The following is a 19183-nucleotide window of genomic DNA, read 5'->3' as shown; positions in this document are numbered from 1 at the left end:
TATGTTTTATTGGATTGGTTTATTGTTCCTCTGACTCAACAAAATTTGCTCCACAAACAAAACACTTGAATATATCCGGATCAAATCAAACACGCCTTCACAGTGCTGACAGGTCAAATTCAACAGATATGAAAACCAGACCCTTAAGGCAGATAACGTTCTTCCACATCTCAAATTATATATACAGCCTTTTCTAAACAGCGTAGCTTTAAAATGCAGCTCAATTTACTTATACTGACCCTGGTTAACGAATAAAAAAATACATAGCAAATTAAAATACCGTGCCCTTATTGGGTAGACTAACAGGTTGCAGCCAGTGTCATCAAATAAACTGCTTTAACAATCAATACCTATATACGAAACGTGCATGTGGGATCAGATCTGAGTTTTATATATGGAGGGGGGGAGATTCAGTGACATCATCACTTGGGTCAACATCTTCAAAGGGCGCTCCAGTTCTGGTTGGTTAGGCTGATATTTCACAAAATGATTCCGAAAGCAAAATCCTGAAGGAAAAAGGCAAACTTTGAAACAAAAAATGCTAACAACGGTTTTAGAATTTCAAAAGCCAGAGAACGCCTGGTTTCCTTTTAAGTTTCGTTTAATCGTTGCGACCTTGTGATCGTTCACTCACTCACAAAACGTTTACAGAAATTATGTCGGACATCCCTGCCCAGTCAAAGTGGAGAGGGGAGTCATTTGATAAAGGGGTTGGTAATAGTAGTAGTAATATTACTGCTTTATCAACCCCCAGACTTTTATATACACATTTGTCTATGTACACTTACATTAGAAATCTATCACCAAGCAGTAGCAGTCAAGCACTCCAGATTCAGGCAGGGGAAAGGTTTCTGGAAAGAATACAGTATTACATCGTAGGAAACACGGACACAGCGCAACGTTCTTGTGGAAGGTTCCGGAACAACTAAACTGTCTCTGTTGCAACGTTGCTAGATAATGATATCCAACTGTGGTATTAGCTAAGTGGGCACCATCTGGATAGATAAAATAATCAATGAACAAAAACGTATGCATTAGTAAATGAAACTATGACAAACAGATCTAGAAGGAGGTGTGGAGCAAGAAGAGAATATACAGATATATAACATAACAGTAAATGGCTGGTAACTAAAACAATAGCTTCAATAACAGTATTTAAAAAGTTTTTTTTTGTGTTAAACTGAAGCTCCTCTTGAATGAGCTTGCCTGACATAAGGATACTCAAATACGGCTAACGTCGGCTGTTTGATAACTGATGAGACCCCACCCAGACCCTGATGGTGGAGTGAGAGCAGCAGGGTGGTGAGGGGTTGGACACAAAGCGCACCCCCCTCCCTCCCTCCCTCCCTCTCTTCCTGTAACACCTCAGCCCTTCAAGGAGGGGCCTGCATCGCTTCCAGCCCAGAACTGCCATGTCACCCCCACTGGAGGCTGATGATGAGGACACTAGTCATAAATGCTTTCCCAAAAGGTTAATAAGGGTTTGAAGACAGAACTCTGCCACTGCTAAACCATCAAAGAGAGTTAAACACAGTTATAGGGAGTGGGGAGAAAAAAAACACTGATCTTTTGTAAACCTGAAATCTATGTCCAAATTCCTCCCACAAACATCTAAATGAAAATTCTTAAAGAAAAGGAAATAACATGAAGTTGGGGGAATTAAAATAAAATGGGAGGTGGGGACAAAAAACAAGAAACTTAAAGTCTATTCATCCATTCATTCGCATCATGTGGTCCTTGATTGCAGACCCCTCCGCCAACTTCAGTTTTCCCCATCCTTCCCTGCGGTGTCCTGCTAGGATGAAGACCAGGCTGGGGGGGGACCTGGTCAGCCTTCCCAGTCCCCCCTGTCCTGGGGAGGGAGGGAGTGAAGGGAGAGGGGAGGGAGGGAGGAAAGGAAGGGAGAGGGGAGGGAGGGAAGGGAGAGGGGAGGGAGGGAAGGGAGAGAGGGAAGGGAGAGGAGAGGGAGGAAAGCGTTAGAAGACAAGGCAGTAAGACCGTCTAATGTGTGAGTGGATTTTCAGGGCTGTAACTGCAGGAAACATGATCAATATCTCATGATTGACTTGGTGTGTTTGACCCATAACTCAGGGAACACAGCTAAATAGCATGGGTCACCCAAGACAAGAGGAGGAACCTGTTCCTGGGTCCTCAAGCCGGTGTGGATACCCAGTAGAGGGGCACTGGAGGAAGGGAGAGGTGCTCACCAGCCCCTGGGTTCTGGCTGGCTGACGGAGTCACTCGGGGGCGAAGGCCATCTCCGGGGGCGGGGGCTTGATGGTGACCGGCTGGGAGGAGCGGCGGGGGGGCGAGGGCTTGGGCTGGGCCTGCTGCTGTACAGTGTCGTAGTAGGTCACCCCACCGTACACCTGGGACTGGAGGAGGGGGGGAGGGAGGGAGAGAGACAGGGTTAGATGACCCTGGATGTGTGGTTAAAGGAGACCTGAAGGAGGTGCACACACATGCAAGCTACACATACACCGCTCTTCATCCTGATTAACGTTAGTTGTTTTGGAATTAGAATGTGTTGGAATGAGTTAGAATTGGAATGTTTTGGAATGAGTTTGAATTGGAATGTTTTGGAATTAGTTAGAATTGGAATGTTTTGGAATTAGTTCGAATTGGGATGTTTTGGAGTGGAGCAGGAATGCCCAGCTATCCAGGGCCTGTCCAGACGTGCCGTTTGCAGGCTCCCCTACCTGAGGGTTGAACATGGGCGGCAGACTAGCCCCAGCGGGGTAGGGGTAGTTGGTGTTGCTGAAGGTCATGACCCCGGGAGGAGGGTAGAAGGGCGGAGCCAGCAGCTGCTGAGGGGGGGGCTGTCCTGGAGACATGGAGACGGGCGGGGCGGCGTAGAGGCCGGGGCTGGGCATGGGGGCCCCCGGCTGGTGGGGGTGCAGACCTGGGGGGGAGGTAGGGGGGGAGACAGATTAGACATGATTAGGTGGATCTGCTCTGAACTGCAGAGCTGTTGGTTGACAGCGGCTGTTTTCAAACACAGCAGCCAGTGTGGGGGGGCGCTCACCTGGGTGCCCGGGGTGCCCCGGGAGGGGGAGGTGCATCTCTGGTTGGACCAGCATGCCCTGGGGTGGCAGAGGGGCGGGGCTATCCCCGTGCCCATAGATTGGTCCTTGGTACGACACTATGGGACAGAAAGACGACCCAATCAGCATTTTCTTTACTACGTGTGACAGACGACCTAAAATCGCTCTACAGGAGACCACAAGCAAGAAAAACCACAGAAGAAAAAACATTTCTCTCTAAACCAGTGGTTCTTAACCCTGTCCTCAGGTCACCCTGTCCTGCATGTTTTAGATGTTTTCCTGCTCCAACACACCTGATTCAAATGCATGTTCGTTACCAGGCTTCTACAGAGCTAGATAACGACCCATTCATTGGAATCAGGTGTGTTGGAGCAGGGAAACATCTAAAACATGCAGGACAGGGTGACCTAAGGACAGGGTTAAGAACCACTGCTCTTAAACTCCCAGTTCTCCACAAGGCCGAGACACAACATTTACCAACAGCTCCCCAACACGCTCTCCACCAGGGGCGGTGCTACGGTTTCTGAGCCTCCTGCTCATTCATACCCCAGGGCCCCAAACCCCACAGGACAGTCTCCCCACCCCCGGGTACAGGCCCCTGCTCTCTGCCTCGTCCAGTCCCTGTGAGACCTGTGGCTCTCCAGCCACCCTACAGCCCCCCCTGGTGGCCCCCCCTGGTGGCTCTGGCTGGGTACTCACTGGGCTCGTAGTAGTGGCCCTCCATGACGCCGATGTGCAGCGGGGCCGGTTCGGGGCCGGCTCTCTGGCGCTGGGAGGAGTAGCGCTTGGCCCGGTTGGCCCCCACTCCCAGCTCCTCCATGTTGGGGTACTGGGGGGGCGCCCCGGCCACGTGCATGGGGCTGGGGATACCTGGGGGGGGGGGGGACAGGGGGGGGGACATGGAATAAGAGTTAGTGAAATGGGGAGTATAGTCATATTTAAAGAGAGAAAGAGAGAGAGGTATGTATATGTTTAACTACCGTGTGTGTCTATCTGCATAGGAGTGTATGAAATCTAAGTATATACAGTGCCCTCCAAAAGTATTGGAACAGTGAGGCGAATTCCTTTATTTTTGCTGTAGACTGAAAACATTTGGGCTTGACATCAAATAATGAACGTGAGACCAGAGATCAACGTTTCAGCTTTTATTTCCAGGTATTTACATCAGGATCTGATGCACAACTAAGAAAATATCACATTTTGTTTGAATCCACCCATTTGTCATGTGAGCAAAAGTATTGGAACAGATATACTTAAAACATATTTAAGTGAATAAGACTTAATATTTAGTTGCAAATCCTTTGCTTTCAATAACTGCAGCAAGTCTGTGACCCATTGACGTCACCAAACTTTTGCATTCTTCCTTTTTGATGCTTTCCCAGGCTTTCACTGCAGCCTCTTTCAGTTGTTGTTTGTTTTGTGGGGTTCCTCCCTTCAGTCTCCTCTTAAGCAGGTAAAATGCATGCTCTATAGGGTTTAAGTCTGGAGATTGACTTGGCCAGTCTAATACCTTCCATTTCTTGCCCCTGATGAACTCCTTTGTTGTTTTGGCAGTGTGTTTTGGGTCGTTATCTTGCTGCATGATGAAGGCTCTGCCAATCAGTTTGGTTGCATCTTTCCTTAAATTGGCAGACAAAATGTTTCTGTAGACTTCCGAGTTCATTTTGCTGCTGCCATCATGTGTTACATCCTCAATGAAGATTAATGAGCCCGTCCTAGAAGAAGCCATGCAAGCCCAAGCCATGACATTACCTCCACCGTGTTTCACAGATGAGCTTGTGTGTTTGGGATCATGAGCAGTTCCTTTCTTTCTCCAAACTTTAGCCTTTCCATCACTTTGGTAAAAGTTAATCTTTGTCTCATCAGTCCATAAAACTTTGTCCCAGAATTTTTGAGGTTCATCTCTGTACTTTTTGGCAAATTCCAGCCTGGCCTTCCTATTCTTCTTGCTAATGAGTGGTTTGCATCTTCTGGTGTAGCCCTTGTACTTTTGTTCATGAAGTCTTCTGCGAACAGTAGATAGTGATACCTTCACTCCTGCCATCTGGAGGTTGTTGCTGATCTCACTAACAGTTGTTTTAGGGTCTTTCTTTACAGCTCTCACAATGTTTCTGTCATCAACTGCTGATGTTTTCCTTGGTCTACCTGTTCGACGTCTGTTACTTAGTACACCAGTAGTTTTCTTCTTCTTCAGGACATTCCAAATGGTTGTACTGGCTATGGCCAATGTTTCTGCAATGGCTCTGATTGATTTTCCATCTTCTCTAAGACTCACAATTGCTTGTTTTTCACCCAAAGACAGCGCTCCGGTTTTCATGTTGTTTTCACCTCTGAATACAGTCTGCATAGACAAAACCTATCTTACCCAATCTGAACCTGAGTGTAGACATTCAGTGGTATTTATTGATTGAATAATGTATGTAATAGGACACACCTGGGCAACAAAACACACCTGTCAGTCACATGTTCCAATACTTTTGCTCACGTGACAAATGGGTGGGTTCGAACAAAAAGGTGATATTTTCTAATTTGTGCATCAGATCCTGATGTAAATACCTGGAAATAAAAGCTGAAACGTTGATCTCTGGTTTCACATTCATCGTTTGATGTCAAGCCCAAATGTTTTCAGTCTACAGCAAAAATAAAGGAATTGGCCTCACTGTTCCAATACTTTTGGAGGGCACTGTATAAAGGCTGTGATTTATATTGATGAATATTTCCGTAATTCCGCCGTTGCTTTGGCAATATGAAAATTTTTCATGCCAATAAAGCCCATTGAACTGAACTGAGAGGGAGAGGCCGTTCAAAAGAGAAGGAGTGCGAGAAGGAGAGATCGAGAAACAGAGATTGAGAGAGAGAGAGGGAAGGCAGTTTGAGGAGAGAGAGGATCCTCACCCCTCATCTCTGCGCGCAGGTAGGAGTGAGGGTTGGGCCCCCAGTTCTGCCCCGCCAGGCTCAGTCTGGCTAGGTCCTGATCCAGGCCAGTCAGCCCCCCAGTCTGACCCGGCCCATCCCCCTGGCCCTGGCCCTGCCAGCCCTCGCCCTTGCCCCCCCCGGGGGCTGCGGGGGCCGGGGCCAGGGGGGGCTCCTCCAGGGAGGCCTGCTTCCCCAGCTCTGCGGGCCGGGAGCGAGTCCTGCGAGCCAGGGAGTATGACTTCCTCTCCACCGGCCTCTCGGGTGGCGGCGAGGCGTCGCGCGCCGCCGGACACGCCGGCTCCGCAGCGCCGGAAGCCCTTCCTCCGCCCCGCTGCTCTGGTCTCCGTGGCAACGAGGCCGGCCCCGAGTCCCGATCGGCCTTGTTGCCGTGGTGGTGAAACCCGGACGACGACGACGTGGTGGTGGTGGTTGCTGTGGTTACGCCGGCGGAGGACGCTTGCTCTTCGTCCTCCTCGCTGTGGACGTCCTCCACCACCACAGAGGGGCTGCGCTCCACCTGCTGCCCCCAGCCGTGGCCCCGTGGCCCCCCAGCCCGGTCCCCGTCGGCCCCCGGGAGGTTCCGGTGGTGGGTGATCTCGGCGGGACTCCTGTAGCTGCCCCGGGGATCGCTCCGGTGCTGCGCGTGGGACTGGCTGGGCCGGTTGCCCTGGAAACCTCTGGAGGGTGGCGGGTGCGGGGACGATTTGGGGTGGTTGTTGGTGTTGTGGCGCTGGGAGCCGGGGGGCGCAGAGGGCTGGGGGCCGGGGGGGTGCGGAGGCACGGCCGGGGGGGCGCTGCGGGTGGACCCCTGCCAGGAGGTACGTACGGGCCTCTCTCCCCCGTCCCGCCAGCGCTTGTCCCTGACGGGGGACGTGCTGTGTCTGGGGATGAGAGAGCAGCCAGTTAGCGACCGGGGACTAACTGTCCCTTCAAACACACACCCCTGTCCTAGGGACTAGACCACACACCCCCCTGTCCTAGGGACTAGACCACACACCCCCCTGTCCTAGGGACTAGACCACACACCCCTGTCCTAGGGACTAGACCACACACCCCTGTCCTAGGGACTAGAACACACACACCCCTGTCCTAGGGACTAGACCACACACCCCTGTCCTAGGGACTAGAACACACACACCCCTGTCCTAGGGACTAGACCACACACCCCTGTCCTAGGGACTAGAACACACACACCCCTGTCCTAGGGACTAGACCACACACCCCTGTCCTAGGGACTAGACCACACACCCCTGTCCTAGGGACTAGAACACACACCCCTGTCCTAGGGACTAGACCACACACCCCTGTCCTAGGGACTAGACCACACACCCCTGTCCTAGGGACTAGACCACACACACCCCTGTCCTAGGGACTAGACCACACACCCCTGTCCTAGGGACTAGACCACACCCCTGTCCTAGGGACTAGACCACACACCCCTGTCCTAGGGACTAGACCACACCCCTGTCCTAGGGACTAGACCACACACCCCTGTCCTAGGGACTAGACCACACACCCCTGTCCTAGGGACTAGACCACACCCCCCCTTATCATAGAGTGCTATGGACAGCGCTCCCACCTGGGCTTGCGCTGCCGGTACGACCGGTCACCTGACCCTCCTCCGTTGCGGATGTCGTAACCGTAGATGGCGACCAGTTCGTCACGTGACTTGGGCGCCTGCTCCTCCTCGCGGAACCTGTCGTGCTCCCAGCGCCCCTCGTCTTTCCACAGCTTCCTGTGGCGACCCTTCGGCCTGGCGACCGGCAAACACGTTGGTTAGGGGCCATGGGAATTGAACCGTGGGCATTAGAATGGACGGGAAGAAAAAAAAAACGTGTGCGGGCGAGGCAACTATGGCAACCGCTACCTTTCCTCCTCGGGGGCGTGTCCTCGGACGTCGTGCTCGAAGAACAGGCCCTTGCGAGGGATGTAGGCGGGGTTCTTCCTGTCCTCGTCGTCGTCCAGCTTCTGGCCTGGTTTCCCCCTTAGTTGGCTCTCTGGGTCGTCTGTGCTCTCCTGGAAGCAGGAGGAGGAGCAGAAGACATGTCAAAAGGTAGCAGGGAGGATGAAAACAAAACCAGGAGCATGGATGACCTCTAGTCACCCCTCCACTCTGCTCGTCTGGCCTCACCTGTCCATCCCCACTCTGTCTCTCTCCGGACAGGTTGCCCTTCTCCTCCAACTTCAACTCTTTAGTCTTCCCCTGCTCCTGCTGTTCCTCCTCCCCCTCTCCCTCCTCCTCCCCCTCTCCCTCCTCCTCCCCCTCTCCCTCCTCCTCCACAGCAGCAGGGGCTTCCTCTGTGGCAGCCTTGGGCTCTGTGGTAGCTTTGGCCTCCTCTTCATCGCTGAAGTGGTCACCTCCCTCCTCGTCCTCTCCCCCCTGGGAAAGAGCGAAAGCGTCAGTAAACGTGCACTTCTGGTTTGAGATTCAAATACATTTGTTTGTTTTATCCTGGAGATAATTCTGATTATCGATTGGAAACACAAGCTTGACCAACAGGCAGCTACATAAGGCGTTTGGACCGTCTACCAAGCACAGTTATGCAGAACAACTATATTTGAGCACAGGACTCTTGATATGAAGGCTTTGTATTTGCATAATAGGACACTGCTGCAGGGCCATTACATAAAAGTCCCATTTCATAATCCATCGTTTCATGCAGCTCCTTAACTCCCCACCAGGTGGGGTGGTAGATACACTGTTGACATTTCTAGAATTCAGTGATCCTCAGAACATCCTCAGAAGAATCACCACTCTCAAACCATGTTTTGAAGATTGATTTGGAGGAGATCCCTGATTAGAACACAGATTGTATGGCTACATTCCTCACTCTGCATGACCCGACTCTTGGAGAACATTCAGAGAAGCCCAAGACACCTTTACCACCCGGACAAACTGTGCGACAAAACCTGAGTTTTCACTAAATCCCTGTGAAGCCATAATGTCCTTCTCACCTCTGAATGGGAGCCATTCTCCTCAGGATCAGCACTCTCATAGTCAGAAAGAACAGCTGGAGAAAAACAGAATAAGAAAACACATGTTGATCCGGTCAATCTTCTAGTCTATTCAGGCATTAACAGAGGCAGCCAATAGAACAGCTCGTTGAGCTTGGTTATTCATCATGTTCCTTCAAGAACTTGCCTACACTTGATGACTGTAGACCAGCCTCTCTCAACCCTGGTCCTCAGGGACCCCCTGCCCTGCATGTTCAAGATGTTTCCCTTCTCCAACACACCTAATTCAAATGACTGGGCCGTTATTGAGCTTAGCAGAAGCCAGATAACGACCCATTCATTTGAATTAGGTGTGTTGGAGAAGGGAAACATCTAGAATATGCAGGGCAGGGGGTCCCTGAAGACCAGGGTTGAGAAAGGCTGCTGTAGACAGTATATAGTAGTGAGCTATTTGCCTGAGCAAGAACAAGATAAAACCAGTTTTGCATGTTTAAGAAGGTTGATGACTTGAGAGGTCACTCACCTTCACCTACGCCATCTTCACTCTCCTATAAAGTATGAAATAATAGAACAAAGATCAGGGAACAGAAATATACAAAGCAATCCACATTTTGACAGTTTCACATTCCGTTAAAGCTGGAAGCTTCAGGTCAGTTCTTCAATGTTTTGTTCCCAATATTGTATCCTCAAAGCAACGAGTCAGGTGCGATGGATTTTGACACCAGTAGTCCACATTATCTTTGTTACTACTTGAAAATAAAGACGATGCAGTCAACACTTCTGAAACTGCATAGGCGGTTTGTCCAACTAGACGAGTTTCATGGCTGGAAGATTACAACTAATACAACTCACGGAGATCTTCCACAGAACCGCAGCTTATTCACCAGCTCGCCGACAAGCCGCCAAGAGTGATTAACAGGCGCATGTGACGTACATTTACAGACTCCACAGGAACGTTTTAACAACCTCGCAACCTGTAGAGTTACAAACAAACTACTACAAGGCTCCGATGACTCTGGCTTTAAGCGTCGTACTCCACGACCGAGGACAGTGCTGCAGCTGCCCGGTGATTTATTGGAAACGTGAGCTGGACGTGGCAAACTCACAATGGGGATGCGGGTTGGCCTAGCCACAAGCAAGAAGCGATGCTACCCGCTGTCCCAAAAACGGGTTGGCTTGATTCATGAGAATATATATTTATAAGTTAGCTAACTTGTCAAACCGTGGTCACGGAACCAAATGATTCTGTCTTGGTTAGCTATGTGGCTAACACTGGCTCGCGGAAGCAAGACACTCACACACTCGGATTCGGCGTCGTTTTTCGGTACCACGCGAACGGCTGGCGCCTCAACCGGTTCGGGCTCCCTCACTCGGCTCTTTAACGATGGTGAACCGGACCTTGCGCTTTCGGAACCCGAACCAGATTCGTCATCTTCCTCGCTGTCCTGGGACGCGCGCCTCCTTCTCCTTCGCCGGTCCGCCATCTTAGGAATCAAATCAGAGAAACCGGAAAATGATAGGAATTGTGGGTGAATTTCACTTACGCAGTTCCGGTGTTGTGCCCCCAGATGCCCCCCCCACCCCTTGAAAAGCACAAACCACTCGACTCAATTTATGGAGTTCAAGGATCTTTTGTAGAGAAGAACATCAGTTATTTACACAAATAACCGACGTTATTCTCTTCTTTAGGCTATCTAAATAAAAAGTTACAATGTGAGACAGCTGTCTCTCTGTTTGACTGCGATATCAATACGAAATCTTTCACTTTTGATTCGAATGGTTTGTGCGCCCGCTCCCCCGAGAGGGTGCTTTTCAAGGGGGGTGCATCTGGGGGCACAACACCGGTGTTCCCTAGAATTCAGTTCCCCAGTTACCCCTTCCTTGCTCGTGCGCGTTTTCCCTTGTTGCTTGGTTGAGCTGAATGTGATTTATAATTGCGTGTGTTAGCTTTGTATACTTTACCTACTTTCCATGAGCATAAGGTACATTTCTTGATGTTGCTTAGTTAATTTGCACTCAAATACAGGCTTTAAAGTATGTACGTTGTATTGCTCAATTGTTAGTGAGTCCCTGTTTTCAGAGTCTAACAGCTATCTAGAGCTTATCCGTCTAGTGTAGCCTAGTCTACAGTAGTAGCGCTATAATTTACAGTACTAGGTATCCAAATTTGAACCGAAAATGCCTAGTTCTTCGTGAGCATTGTCTTGTTCGGACGGTTGTTTAGATTTTATAGTTTGTCATTAGGCCTATTCGTTTTATTATTGTGTATGTTGTTTTTAACTCACAATCTTACGTTTTGTTCCAGGTACCAATTAACTATTGTACTGCACAATAGTCTGTATTATTGGCAATTTTCTTTCATCCATTAGTTTACATTGACATTGTACAAGTTTAATCTATACATCAGTCTATTCATCAGTCAGGGGGAACAGATTTCCCTGGAGGCCCAATTTTTTCATGAAAATGAAAACTCACTAAAGTCTTAAAGCACTGTGCCATATAAACTTTAACGTTCACGTAGAGTATGCTACACTATATTACACATGCGAGTATACAAACAACATTCAGCTCAACCAATTTAAACACCCATGACCCGCCAAAACTATAAGTGAAAATAGGGAGAATGAAAAGAGATGTTCGGGATGGAAATAAAGCAAAACAATAAAGATAATGAAACAACTGGAAGATAATTTATGTGTAACTCCTTAAAAAGATTTGTATTTTGGTTTAGTTAGTAGTTAATAACCGTAACCATTAGTAACCGGAATGATCTCGAAAAACGAGAACCGTTAAAACCGAATCTAGACGTAGATTCCTCAGAATGTTGTGGCATTCAGGTTATGCTTTTATTTTGAAGGCGAAATTCCGAAAAGGGAAATATGAGGCAAATTTCACGTTCTCTATCATAGACTTGCCATTACCCGTAGTTATTTGAACTAGGCTCTAGGCTATGTTATAACGAAAACAAATATTCTCTATTATTATTCTCTATAATTGAAAATGTATCATGTTGTAACGTCGTCGTTATCAGCACCTTATAACTCATGTAAAACATTTCACTCACATTGACCAAAAAGCAATGATGTGCGCCAACGACACGTTAAACTTTCAAGAGCATAAAGCGTTTCTCTTTTATTACAAGAACATTGGTTGAAACACAAACCAATAACTGTTGCGGAACTGCTTCAAACACATTTATTTTCAGCCCACTTAGTGTCCTGCAACCTTCTCCAACTGAAGGTTCCCTCTTGCAACAGCAAACAATGACAGAAGGGATGGACAGCTACATTCTGTGCTGTGGTTCAACAATGCAGGTCAATGTGAAAATGACAATTGAATAGTTTGAATAACTTTTTGTGTGTGTTGTTACTGAGGTGATTTTGGCAGATGAAGTTCCGGAGAAAGCAGCAACCCAATCCTTAGTAACGAACCCAGAGAAAACACACACACACATCTCCATAGATTTGTCCATCAACACCAGTAATCGAATCCTTCAAACTGGCCCGAACATGAACTAAGGGGTGACATCCGCCGTGCGGTTTAGGGACCACGTCCAGACCTTTGACACAGGTCCTTGAAAGGGGGTGAGGGGGGAGGTTAGCGAGGGTCCCCATAGACCTGGGTCTCCTCACACACAGGGACTGGTGGCTGCAGAAACACCAGGTTCTGGATGTTCTGGTGCCGAGTGCTGTTCTCCTCTCTGGGTCGACAGGACGGGGGTTTGAGGACTATTTCCGGCAGGTCCGATGAGGGGTTTGTTTCTTGGGCACCTCCACTCGGCAGCGACTCCGCTCGTCCAACCACGGCAGGTCAAAGTTTCTGAGAGAGGAGCAAGGGCGGGGAAAACGTGTAAGTTGTATTTGGCGTGAGTTCTGTTGTATCCAGTGTTCCTCGTTGCTAGGATTCAACTCACCGTCGCGTTAGCTTGGGCAAAGGTCGGCCGAAGGCCACCACAGGCAGGTGAGGGGTGATGATAAGGGCCTCCACTGAGGGAAGAAAACTTTATGAATTTTTTGTGATGACCATTTTAATTAATAATTAATAATTTGGGGCCCCATGAAGAGATTATAATTTCCTCCCCCCGTCCTCCCTATTTCTGGTTAAGTCCGTTTTTTTTTTCCATTGAACCAATGTTCACTTCTAGCTTTTTCAAGGGCCCTGGGTAGACAGTCCCACCGAAGGCCCTGCTTCGACGCTCCTGTGCAACACTGTTTCACCCTTGGCATAAAACAAGCCAGCAGCACTCCTCCTGCCTAGTGTGAGTGTTGGAGGGTGTGGCTGGACGTACCGTCCTCTGCATCAGGGTAGAAGGACAGCACCTCAGGCTCGCTCTCCTGGATGCCCTTCCTCCTGTTCATCCTCTGCTGGAGACGCTGGAACATCCGCTGCTCCCGGATCCTCTGGATGTCCCATCTGAGCTCAGGCCCGTGACAACCAACACAGACAGAGAAAGAGACAGAGAGAGAGACAGAGAGAGAGACAGAGAGAGAGACAGAGAGAGAGACAGAGAGAGAGACAGAGAGAGACAGAGAGAGAGACAGAGAGATACAGAGAGAGAGACAGAGAGATACAGAGAGAGAGACAGAGAGACAGAGAGAGACAGAGAGAGACAGAGAGAGAGACAGAGAGAGAGAGAGAGAGAGAGAGAGAGACAGAGAGACAGAGAGAGACAGAGAGAGAGAGAGACAGAGAGAGAGACAGAGAGAGAGACAGACAGACACACACACACACACACACAGGTAAACACGTAGATGTTCCACAAAAACCAGACTCCAAACAGAACACCTGTGATCGCTCAACCTACCGCTTCCTCCTCTTTTCATCCAGCTCGTGTTTCGAGTGACGCTTCAGGAAGACGGTGTCCTCTAGATTCTATCAGACAACAACAACAACAACAACAACAACAACAACAACAACAAGCTTGTTAGAAGACCAACCGAAGGAGAGCCATCATTATGAATCAGCTCAAGTCATCCACTCAGCGCCGCCTGCCCCCCTGCCCTCCTTCCTGCCCACCCCCTGCCCCCCTGCAGTCCTTCCTGCCCACCCCCTGCCCCCCTGCAGTCCTTCCTGCCCACCCCCTGCCCCCCTGCAGTCCTTCCTGCCCACCCCCTGCCCTCCTGCCCACCCCCTGCCCTCCTGCCCTCCTGCCCTCCCCCTGCCCTCCTGCCCTCCTGCCCTCCTTCCTGCCCACCCCCTGCCCCCCTGCCCTCCTGCCCTCCTGCCCGCCCCCTGCCCTCCTGCCCTCCCCCTGCCCTCCTGCCCTCCTGCCCTCCTGCCCCCCTGCCCTCCTTCCTGCCCACCCCCTGCCCTCCTGCCCTCCTGCCCTCCTGCCCTCCTGCCCGCCCCCTGCCCTCCTGCCCCCCTGCCCTCCTTCCTGCCCACCCCCTGCCCTCCTGCCCTCCTGCCCTCCCCCTGCCCTCCTGCCCTCCTGCCCGCCCCCTGCCCTCCTGCCCCCCTGCCCTCCTTCCTGCCCACCCCCTGCCCTCCTGCCCTCCTGCCCCCCTGCCCGCCCCCCACCTCAGGGATGTCAGTAGCCTCGTCCTCGCTGAGGGGGTCCATGATGTTCTCTCTCCACGACGGGACTGGGCACCGTGGGGAAAGAGACAGAGGTCATACTATCAGTATACAGGGGTATACAGTACCTGTTCTAAGTTTGGAAACATCTAGTCTTTTATCGTTTTGGAGAGACACATGCATGTTCCTATTGTTTTTAAGCAACAAAGAAGATTTGCAGATATTACAAAATGTACAGATATTGGTCAAAATGTTTTCATCAAACTGTCACTTTAGACAATTTTTGGAGAACATGCTAACTCGTTGCATACATGTAGGTTAAATGCCCTACAGACCACGTTTGAATGATTAAATTCATGCATTAAAACAATGAAAAGTTGCAGTGCATGCGTTACTCAAACACAATCAAAGGCTCTGTGTTTCCAAACAGTTGACAGGCCCTGTATGATGTCACTGTCAGCCATCTGCCCGTGTACATAGTCCACCTGACGCGGGGTCAGAGGTCAGGGTCAGGTCACTCACTAGCGACGGCCTCCTCCTTCTTGGGCGAGGGCTCTCTCCATGGCGACGGGGGCGGCTGGTGCCAACAGCAAAGGTACATGTCTGTGGTGGACAGGTAGGACAGCTCCTCAAACTGGGGCGAGTCGGGGCTGGTCCTTGGGGACTCCTCCTCTTCCTCCTCCTCCTCCTCCTCCTCTACCCGCTCCGCCGGCTCCTCCTTGGGCACCAGCGCCTCCTTCTGGAGGGCCGACTTGGCCTGGGCGCGGCGCTTGGCCGAGCGGGGGTCCTGGAAGAGGAAGCGTCTGACGGAGTGGAGAGACGACATCGTGGGGTTAGGAAACTCGCCGTCGCAAACCCGGGTTTGGAATGGCGGCGTCGGGGTTACCCGAGGCGCGAATCAGCCCCTTACCTTTTGTGGCCCTTGCCTCCTCTACCGAAATGCAGGGTGCGGGGCGTGCTTCCGGGGCCGCGCCCCTCGCCCGCCGCCCCGTGGCCCTCTGGCGTCTCGGGCGGCGACCCCGGGTCCTCCCGGAGGGGGGTGTGGGCCGGGGGGGGGCGCGGGGCGCGCTGGGCCGCCAGGTGCTCCGCTCCGCCCTCCCTCCTCCCCACCTGTAGGCGGCGCTCCATGCGCTCTATCCTGGCCAGGAGCTGGAGGGGAAGAAAAAAATGGGAAAGAAAGTGAAGTGGACCAGTCGACATCTGAGATTCGTCTTCCTATTTTACGTCTTTCAAATTTGTTATGTTACAATCCCGTGTTTTAGCGTTAATGTACTGACTTGAAGTTTCTGTGGGTGGACACTAAGACAGCTTCAACAAGCAACGTTTTTTGGCAGTTATCACAAGAGCATGACAAAACGATAGCGAACGACGGAGACGCCACTGGAGGCAGTCTCACTTGACTTGGTTACAGAGGATGATGTCATAGGGCCGTTCACATGAGTGCACCACTGGTGGCAGAGTGGAGCTGATAAGGGCTGCATGTGCGTTTTCAAAATCAATTCTCAAACTATTGCACCATATCATTCGGTTGGTGTCATCAGTCTTGAGAAGTAGCCACATCGCTTACGCCTGCTTTTAGAGGGGTACAAATGAACGTCAAATCATGTCTTCTGACACACCTAAAGGCTACGAGGACGCAACTCGTCCTAACTCGACAGGAGCCGGGGAGGCAGTTCTCCGAGGGGCGTACCGTCTCCTTCTCTGCCTTGAGGTCGTCGATCTCCTGGCTCTTGTTGTGCAGCTGCAGCTGCTGCTGCTCTATGAGCTCCAGCTGCAGGAGGAGGATCTGACGGATGCAGCTGCTCTGGGCCGGGGAGTGGCTGCCACCCTTACGGACCCCCGCCCTCTTCCCCTCCTGGCTGAGCCCCGGAGCCTGTGGCCCCCCCACCCCGATGGCCCCCCTCGCCTCCCCGTCCCCCCCCGCACTGTCCCGGGGGTGCTTGTTAGCGGTCGGCCCTGCGGGGTCCATCTTGGCCATGTTGTTGTTGTTGTGTCCTAGTAGTGCTTTGCCCTTGACAGGAGAGCCCGAGTCGCCCCCCATGGATCTGAGGGTGGTCGACTGGATCCCGATCCTCCCCCAGTTCTCCTCCTGACCTTCTCCCACGCCGGGGTGTTGTCCGGGCCTGCAGGCCGCCACCTGCCCCAGGCCGGGAGCCTTGGCTTTCCCCTGGTGGCTGTGAGGGCCACTGTTGTGGATGTTCCCCAGCACGGTGGGGGGAGGCAGGCTGTGGACGTGATCACACGAGTCCCTCCGCAAGCTGGGGAACGGCTCGGTCGGCGTTCCTGTCTGGGGTTTGGCCAGGTCTGCTTTCCCGCTGTCTAGTTTGTATCCTCCGTTGGTGAACACAGAGGAGGTCATGATCCTCGCAGGTCGCCCCCTCTAAGGCTGGCGTCCCTGCCTACCAACGCCCACCAAGGTCTGGTCAGGGCGTTGGTGGCACCGAGGGCCGGATCCTGCACTGTGGACGGTGTGCGTTTTCAACAATTCGTAGTCCGGATGCCAATGTTAGCCTGAAACACGAGTGATAATAATCATTAAGGGAAAATCGCAATGCAGTCAGACAATTTTCTGCAATGCAAATCTGTCAGCGTTGCTTAACGAACAGATCAATGTCCTAGCTGAACCGCAGGAAAATCAGCTAGAGAGGGCAAAACCATGGTCATAAATGCTAGCTGGGAAAGTGTCAGTGGAGATTATCCGAACACGGAACTGCGGAACACTTTCCCCGTGCATGCAACTCTCCTGGGTGAACACAGCTATAAACCGGCATCATGCATTTGAAAACGTTTTCTATGAGAAAGGATGGAGCCAGCCAGCTTTAGCTGAACAAGTCTTGCTAGATAAAGAGATGTCACTTTATAGATGTGTGGGAAGAAATTAGGAGTCCATATTAACAATCAGATTCGCTAGCTAGCTACTTTATCGTGCAGGGTGTCTAGAAGCCGGCTTTACATAGGAGACTGCAGAACCTGTTGTCTAGCAATATGTCCTCCATTTTAGGTCTGCAGGAACGAGCAAAACAATGACAGTCCCTTCGACTTCAAGTAACCCTGGTCCATTGACGCCATTTTAACTATAATCGTTTAAAAAGACCTGGTCCTTTCTATGGACGATTACCACAAACAAGCTGTTTGTATTTCATGCTTAATGTACAACCTGTCAACCAATTTATATGTCCTTATTCGAACTCACCTAGTAATCGCCTTCATGCCCTCCCCAAGTGATCTTTTAAAAATCACGTCTACGCGCATGCGTCGTCGGTGAACGATGTAACAATTTCTTCAGTCTTTGGACCAAAAAGTTGCTACATTTGATTTCCTACTTTATCAGACGAATTATACTACGTTGCTAGTTATTTTAAACGTCCAGTGTTTCCGTTGTCAAGTGTTGAAAAACAATTAACTAGTTAGAAAAGCAAAGTGTAACCTATTTATAAAACGTATATTTGTAATTTGACACAACCACAATTTTAGTTCGATTAAGTATGAATTGCAGTTTTTCCAATTGGTTCCTGTGATTTTATAGGCAACTTTGAATGATGAGCAAATTCTTTATCGGAATTAAAATGATTTGTGTGTCAGTATCACCTTGAGATCCCAGACTATAGTGGGTGACTGTTCTATCCGTCAGATTATAGTTTTACTGCCACGTCACCACTAGAGGACGTGCTTTAACCACAAGCAGTTTGAAAGTGTTATGGTGCTACGTAGTCTACTGTGTGGTACAGTTAGATTATGAGGGGCCGTTTAGGAAATAATTCAGACTGTCCTTACACAAACACTTATGAAACACCTTTCTCTATCAGTCATTTTAAAGGAGACACTCTTTACATTCACATATGAAACGTTTACACGTTCTGGATAAGAGTGTCTGCTAAATGACTAAATGTGTACACACATCACACATCCATACCACTGAAAACTCACATCAACAGATGTTTTTTTTCTACAAAGCTTGACTTACCTCGACTTATTTGTCATTTTAAAGGAGACTTTCTTTACCTAAGTACATGTTCTGTGTAAAAGTAACTGCTGCACAGGAGCCTCATCAATCACTGACTGAAAACACTGAACAACATCCGTGATTTGACTCATCTACAGAAACCCACAAGATGGAGATTCAAAAAGAAGGACTATTTCTCATGAATCCTCTCCACAGTCCAGGTTGTGCAGGTGTTTATACTGATGAATCCTCCTCACAGTGTAGATGGTGCAGGTGTTTATACTGATGAATCCTCCCTACAGTGTAGATGGTGCAGGTGTTTATACTCATGAATCCTCCCTACAGTGTAGATGGTGCAGGTGTTTATATAAGGTAAGTGTGAAGGGTTCATTTCCTACTACCACTTTATATTACCCTTCACAATCTTGTTACAACTGTTACTATCTTTACATCATACATCCCTACAATATACAAATTCTCTTTATTCATTTTTAAATTATGGGAGTCATATGGCTGAGCGGTGAGGGAGTCAGACTAGTAATCAGAAGGTTGCCTGATCGATTCCCTGCCAAGCCTTGTCCTTGGGCAAGGCACTTCACCCTACTTGCCTCGAGGGGAATGTCCCTGTACTTACTGTAAGTCGCTCTGGATAAGAGGGTCTGCTAAAATGTAAAATGTTATGTGAATGTACTTTACAGCCATGTCACAAATATTTACGTGAAAAACCTTTGGAAAGAGACAGTTTAGGGACACAGGAAGTGTTTGGGAGAGAAAGAAAGGGGAAGACATGCAGAAATGTCCTGAGGTG

General features: G+C 50.1%; 2 protein-coding genes across 4 annotated transcripts; both read right to left on the bottom strand.

Annotated features, from left to right (window-relative positions):
• casc3 (casc3 exon junction complex subunit) lies at positions 1–10412 on the bottom strand. 3 transcript variants are annotated; one of them, XR_006957449.1, is made up of 13 exons: positions 10214–10412; positions 9439–9463; positions 8916–8971; positions 8092–8340; positions 7828–7976; positions 7540–7713; positions 5940–6841; positions 3744–3914; positions 3026–3142; positions 2700–2902; positions 2208–2375; positions 789–1852; positions 1–506 (listed from the first exon to the last, which is right to left on the bottom strand). XR_006957449.1 is itself a non-coding variant. In XM_047038407.1 (12 exons), exons 1-11 carry the CDS (start codon positions 10397–10399, stop codon positions 2238–2240), a joined length of 2370 nt encoding a protein of 789 aa, XP_046894363.1. In that variant the 5' UTR covers positions 10400–10412; the 3' UTR covers positions 1–1852; positions 2208–2237. The 3 variants fall into 3 exon arrangements, 2 of the variants coding, with proteins under 2 accessions (XP_046894363.1, XP_046894364.1); XM_047038407.1 differs by having other exon boundaries at positions 1–1852; XM_047038408.1 differs by having other exon boundaries at positions 1–1847.
• Positions 10413–12015: 1603 nt separating this feature from the next.
• Positions 12016–17707, bottom strand: msl1a (MSL complex subunit 1a). Its single transcript, XM_047038448.1, has 9 exons — positions 17626–17707; positions 16123–16943; positions 15343–15581; positions 14955–15235; positions 14436–14500; positions 13720–13787; positions 13204–13328; positions 12829–12901; positions 12016–12734 (listed from the first exon to the last, which is right to left on the bottom strand). Exons 2-9 carry the CDS (start codon positions 16789–16791, stop codon positions 12644–12646), a joined length of 1611 nt encoding a protein of 536 aa, XP_046894404.1. The 5' UTR covers positions 16792–16943; positions 17626–17707; the 3' UTR covers positions 12016–12643.
• Between the last annotated feature and the right edge of the window lie 1476 nt (positions 17708–19183).

The sequence above is a fragment of the Hypomesus transpacificus genome, chromosome 17, assembly GCF_021917145.1.
Source record: "Hypomesus transpacificus isolate Combined female chromosome 17, fHypTra1, whole genome shotgun sequence".
NCBI lineage: Eukaryota > Metazoa > Chordata > Actinopteri > Osmeriformes > Osmeridae > Hypomesus > Hypomesus transpacificus.
The sequence above is the reverse complement of the archived record's forward strand: the minus strand, read 5'-3'. Positions and strand labels throughout refer to the sequence as shown.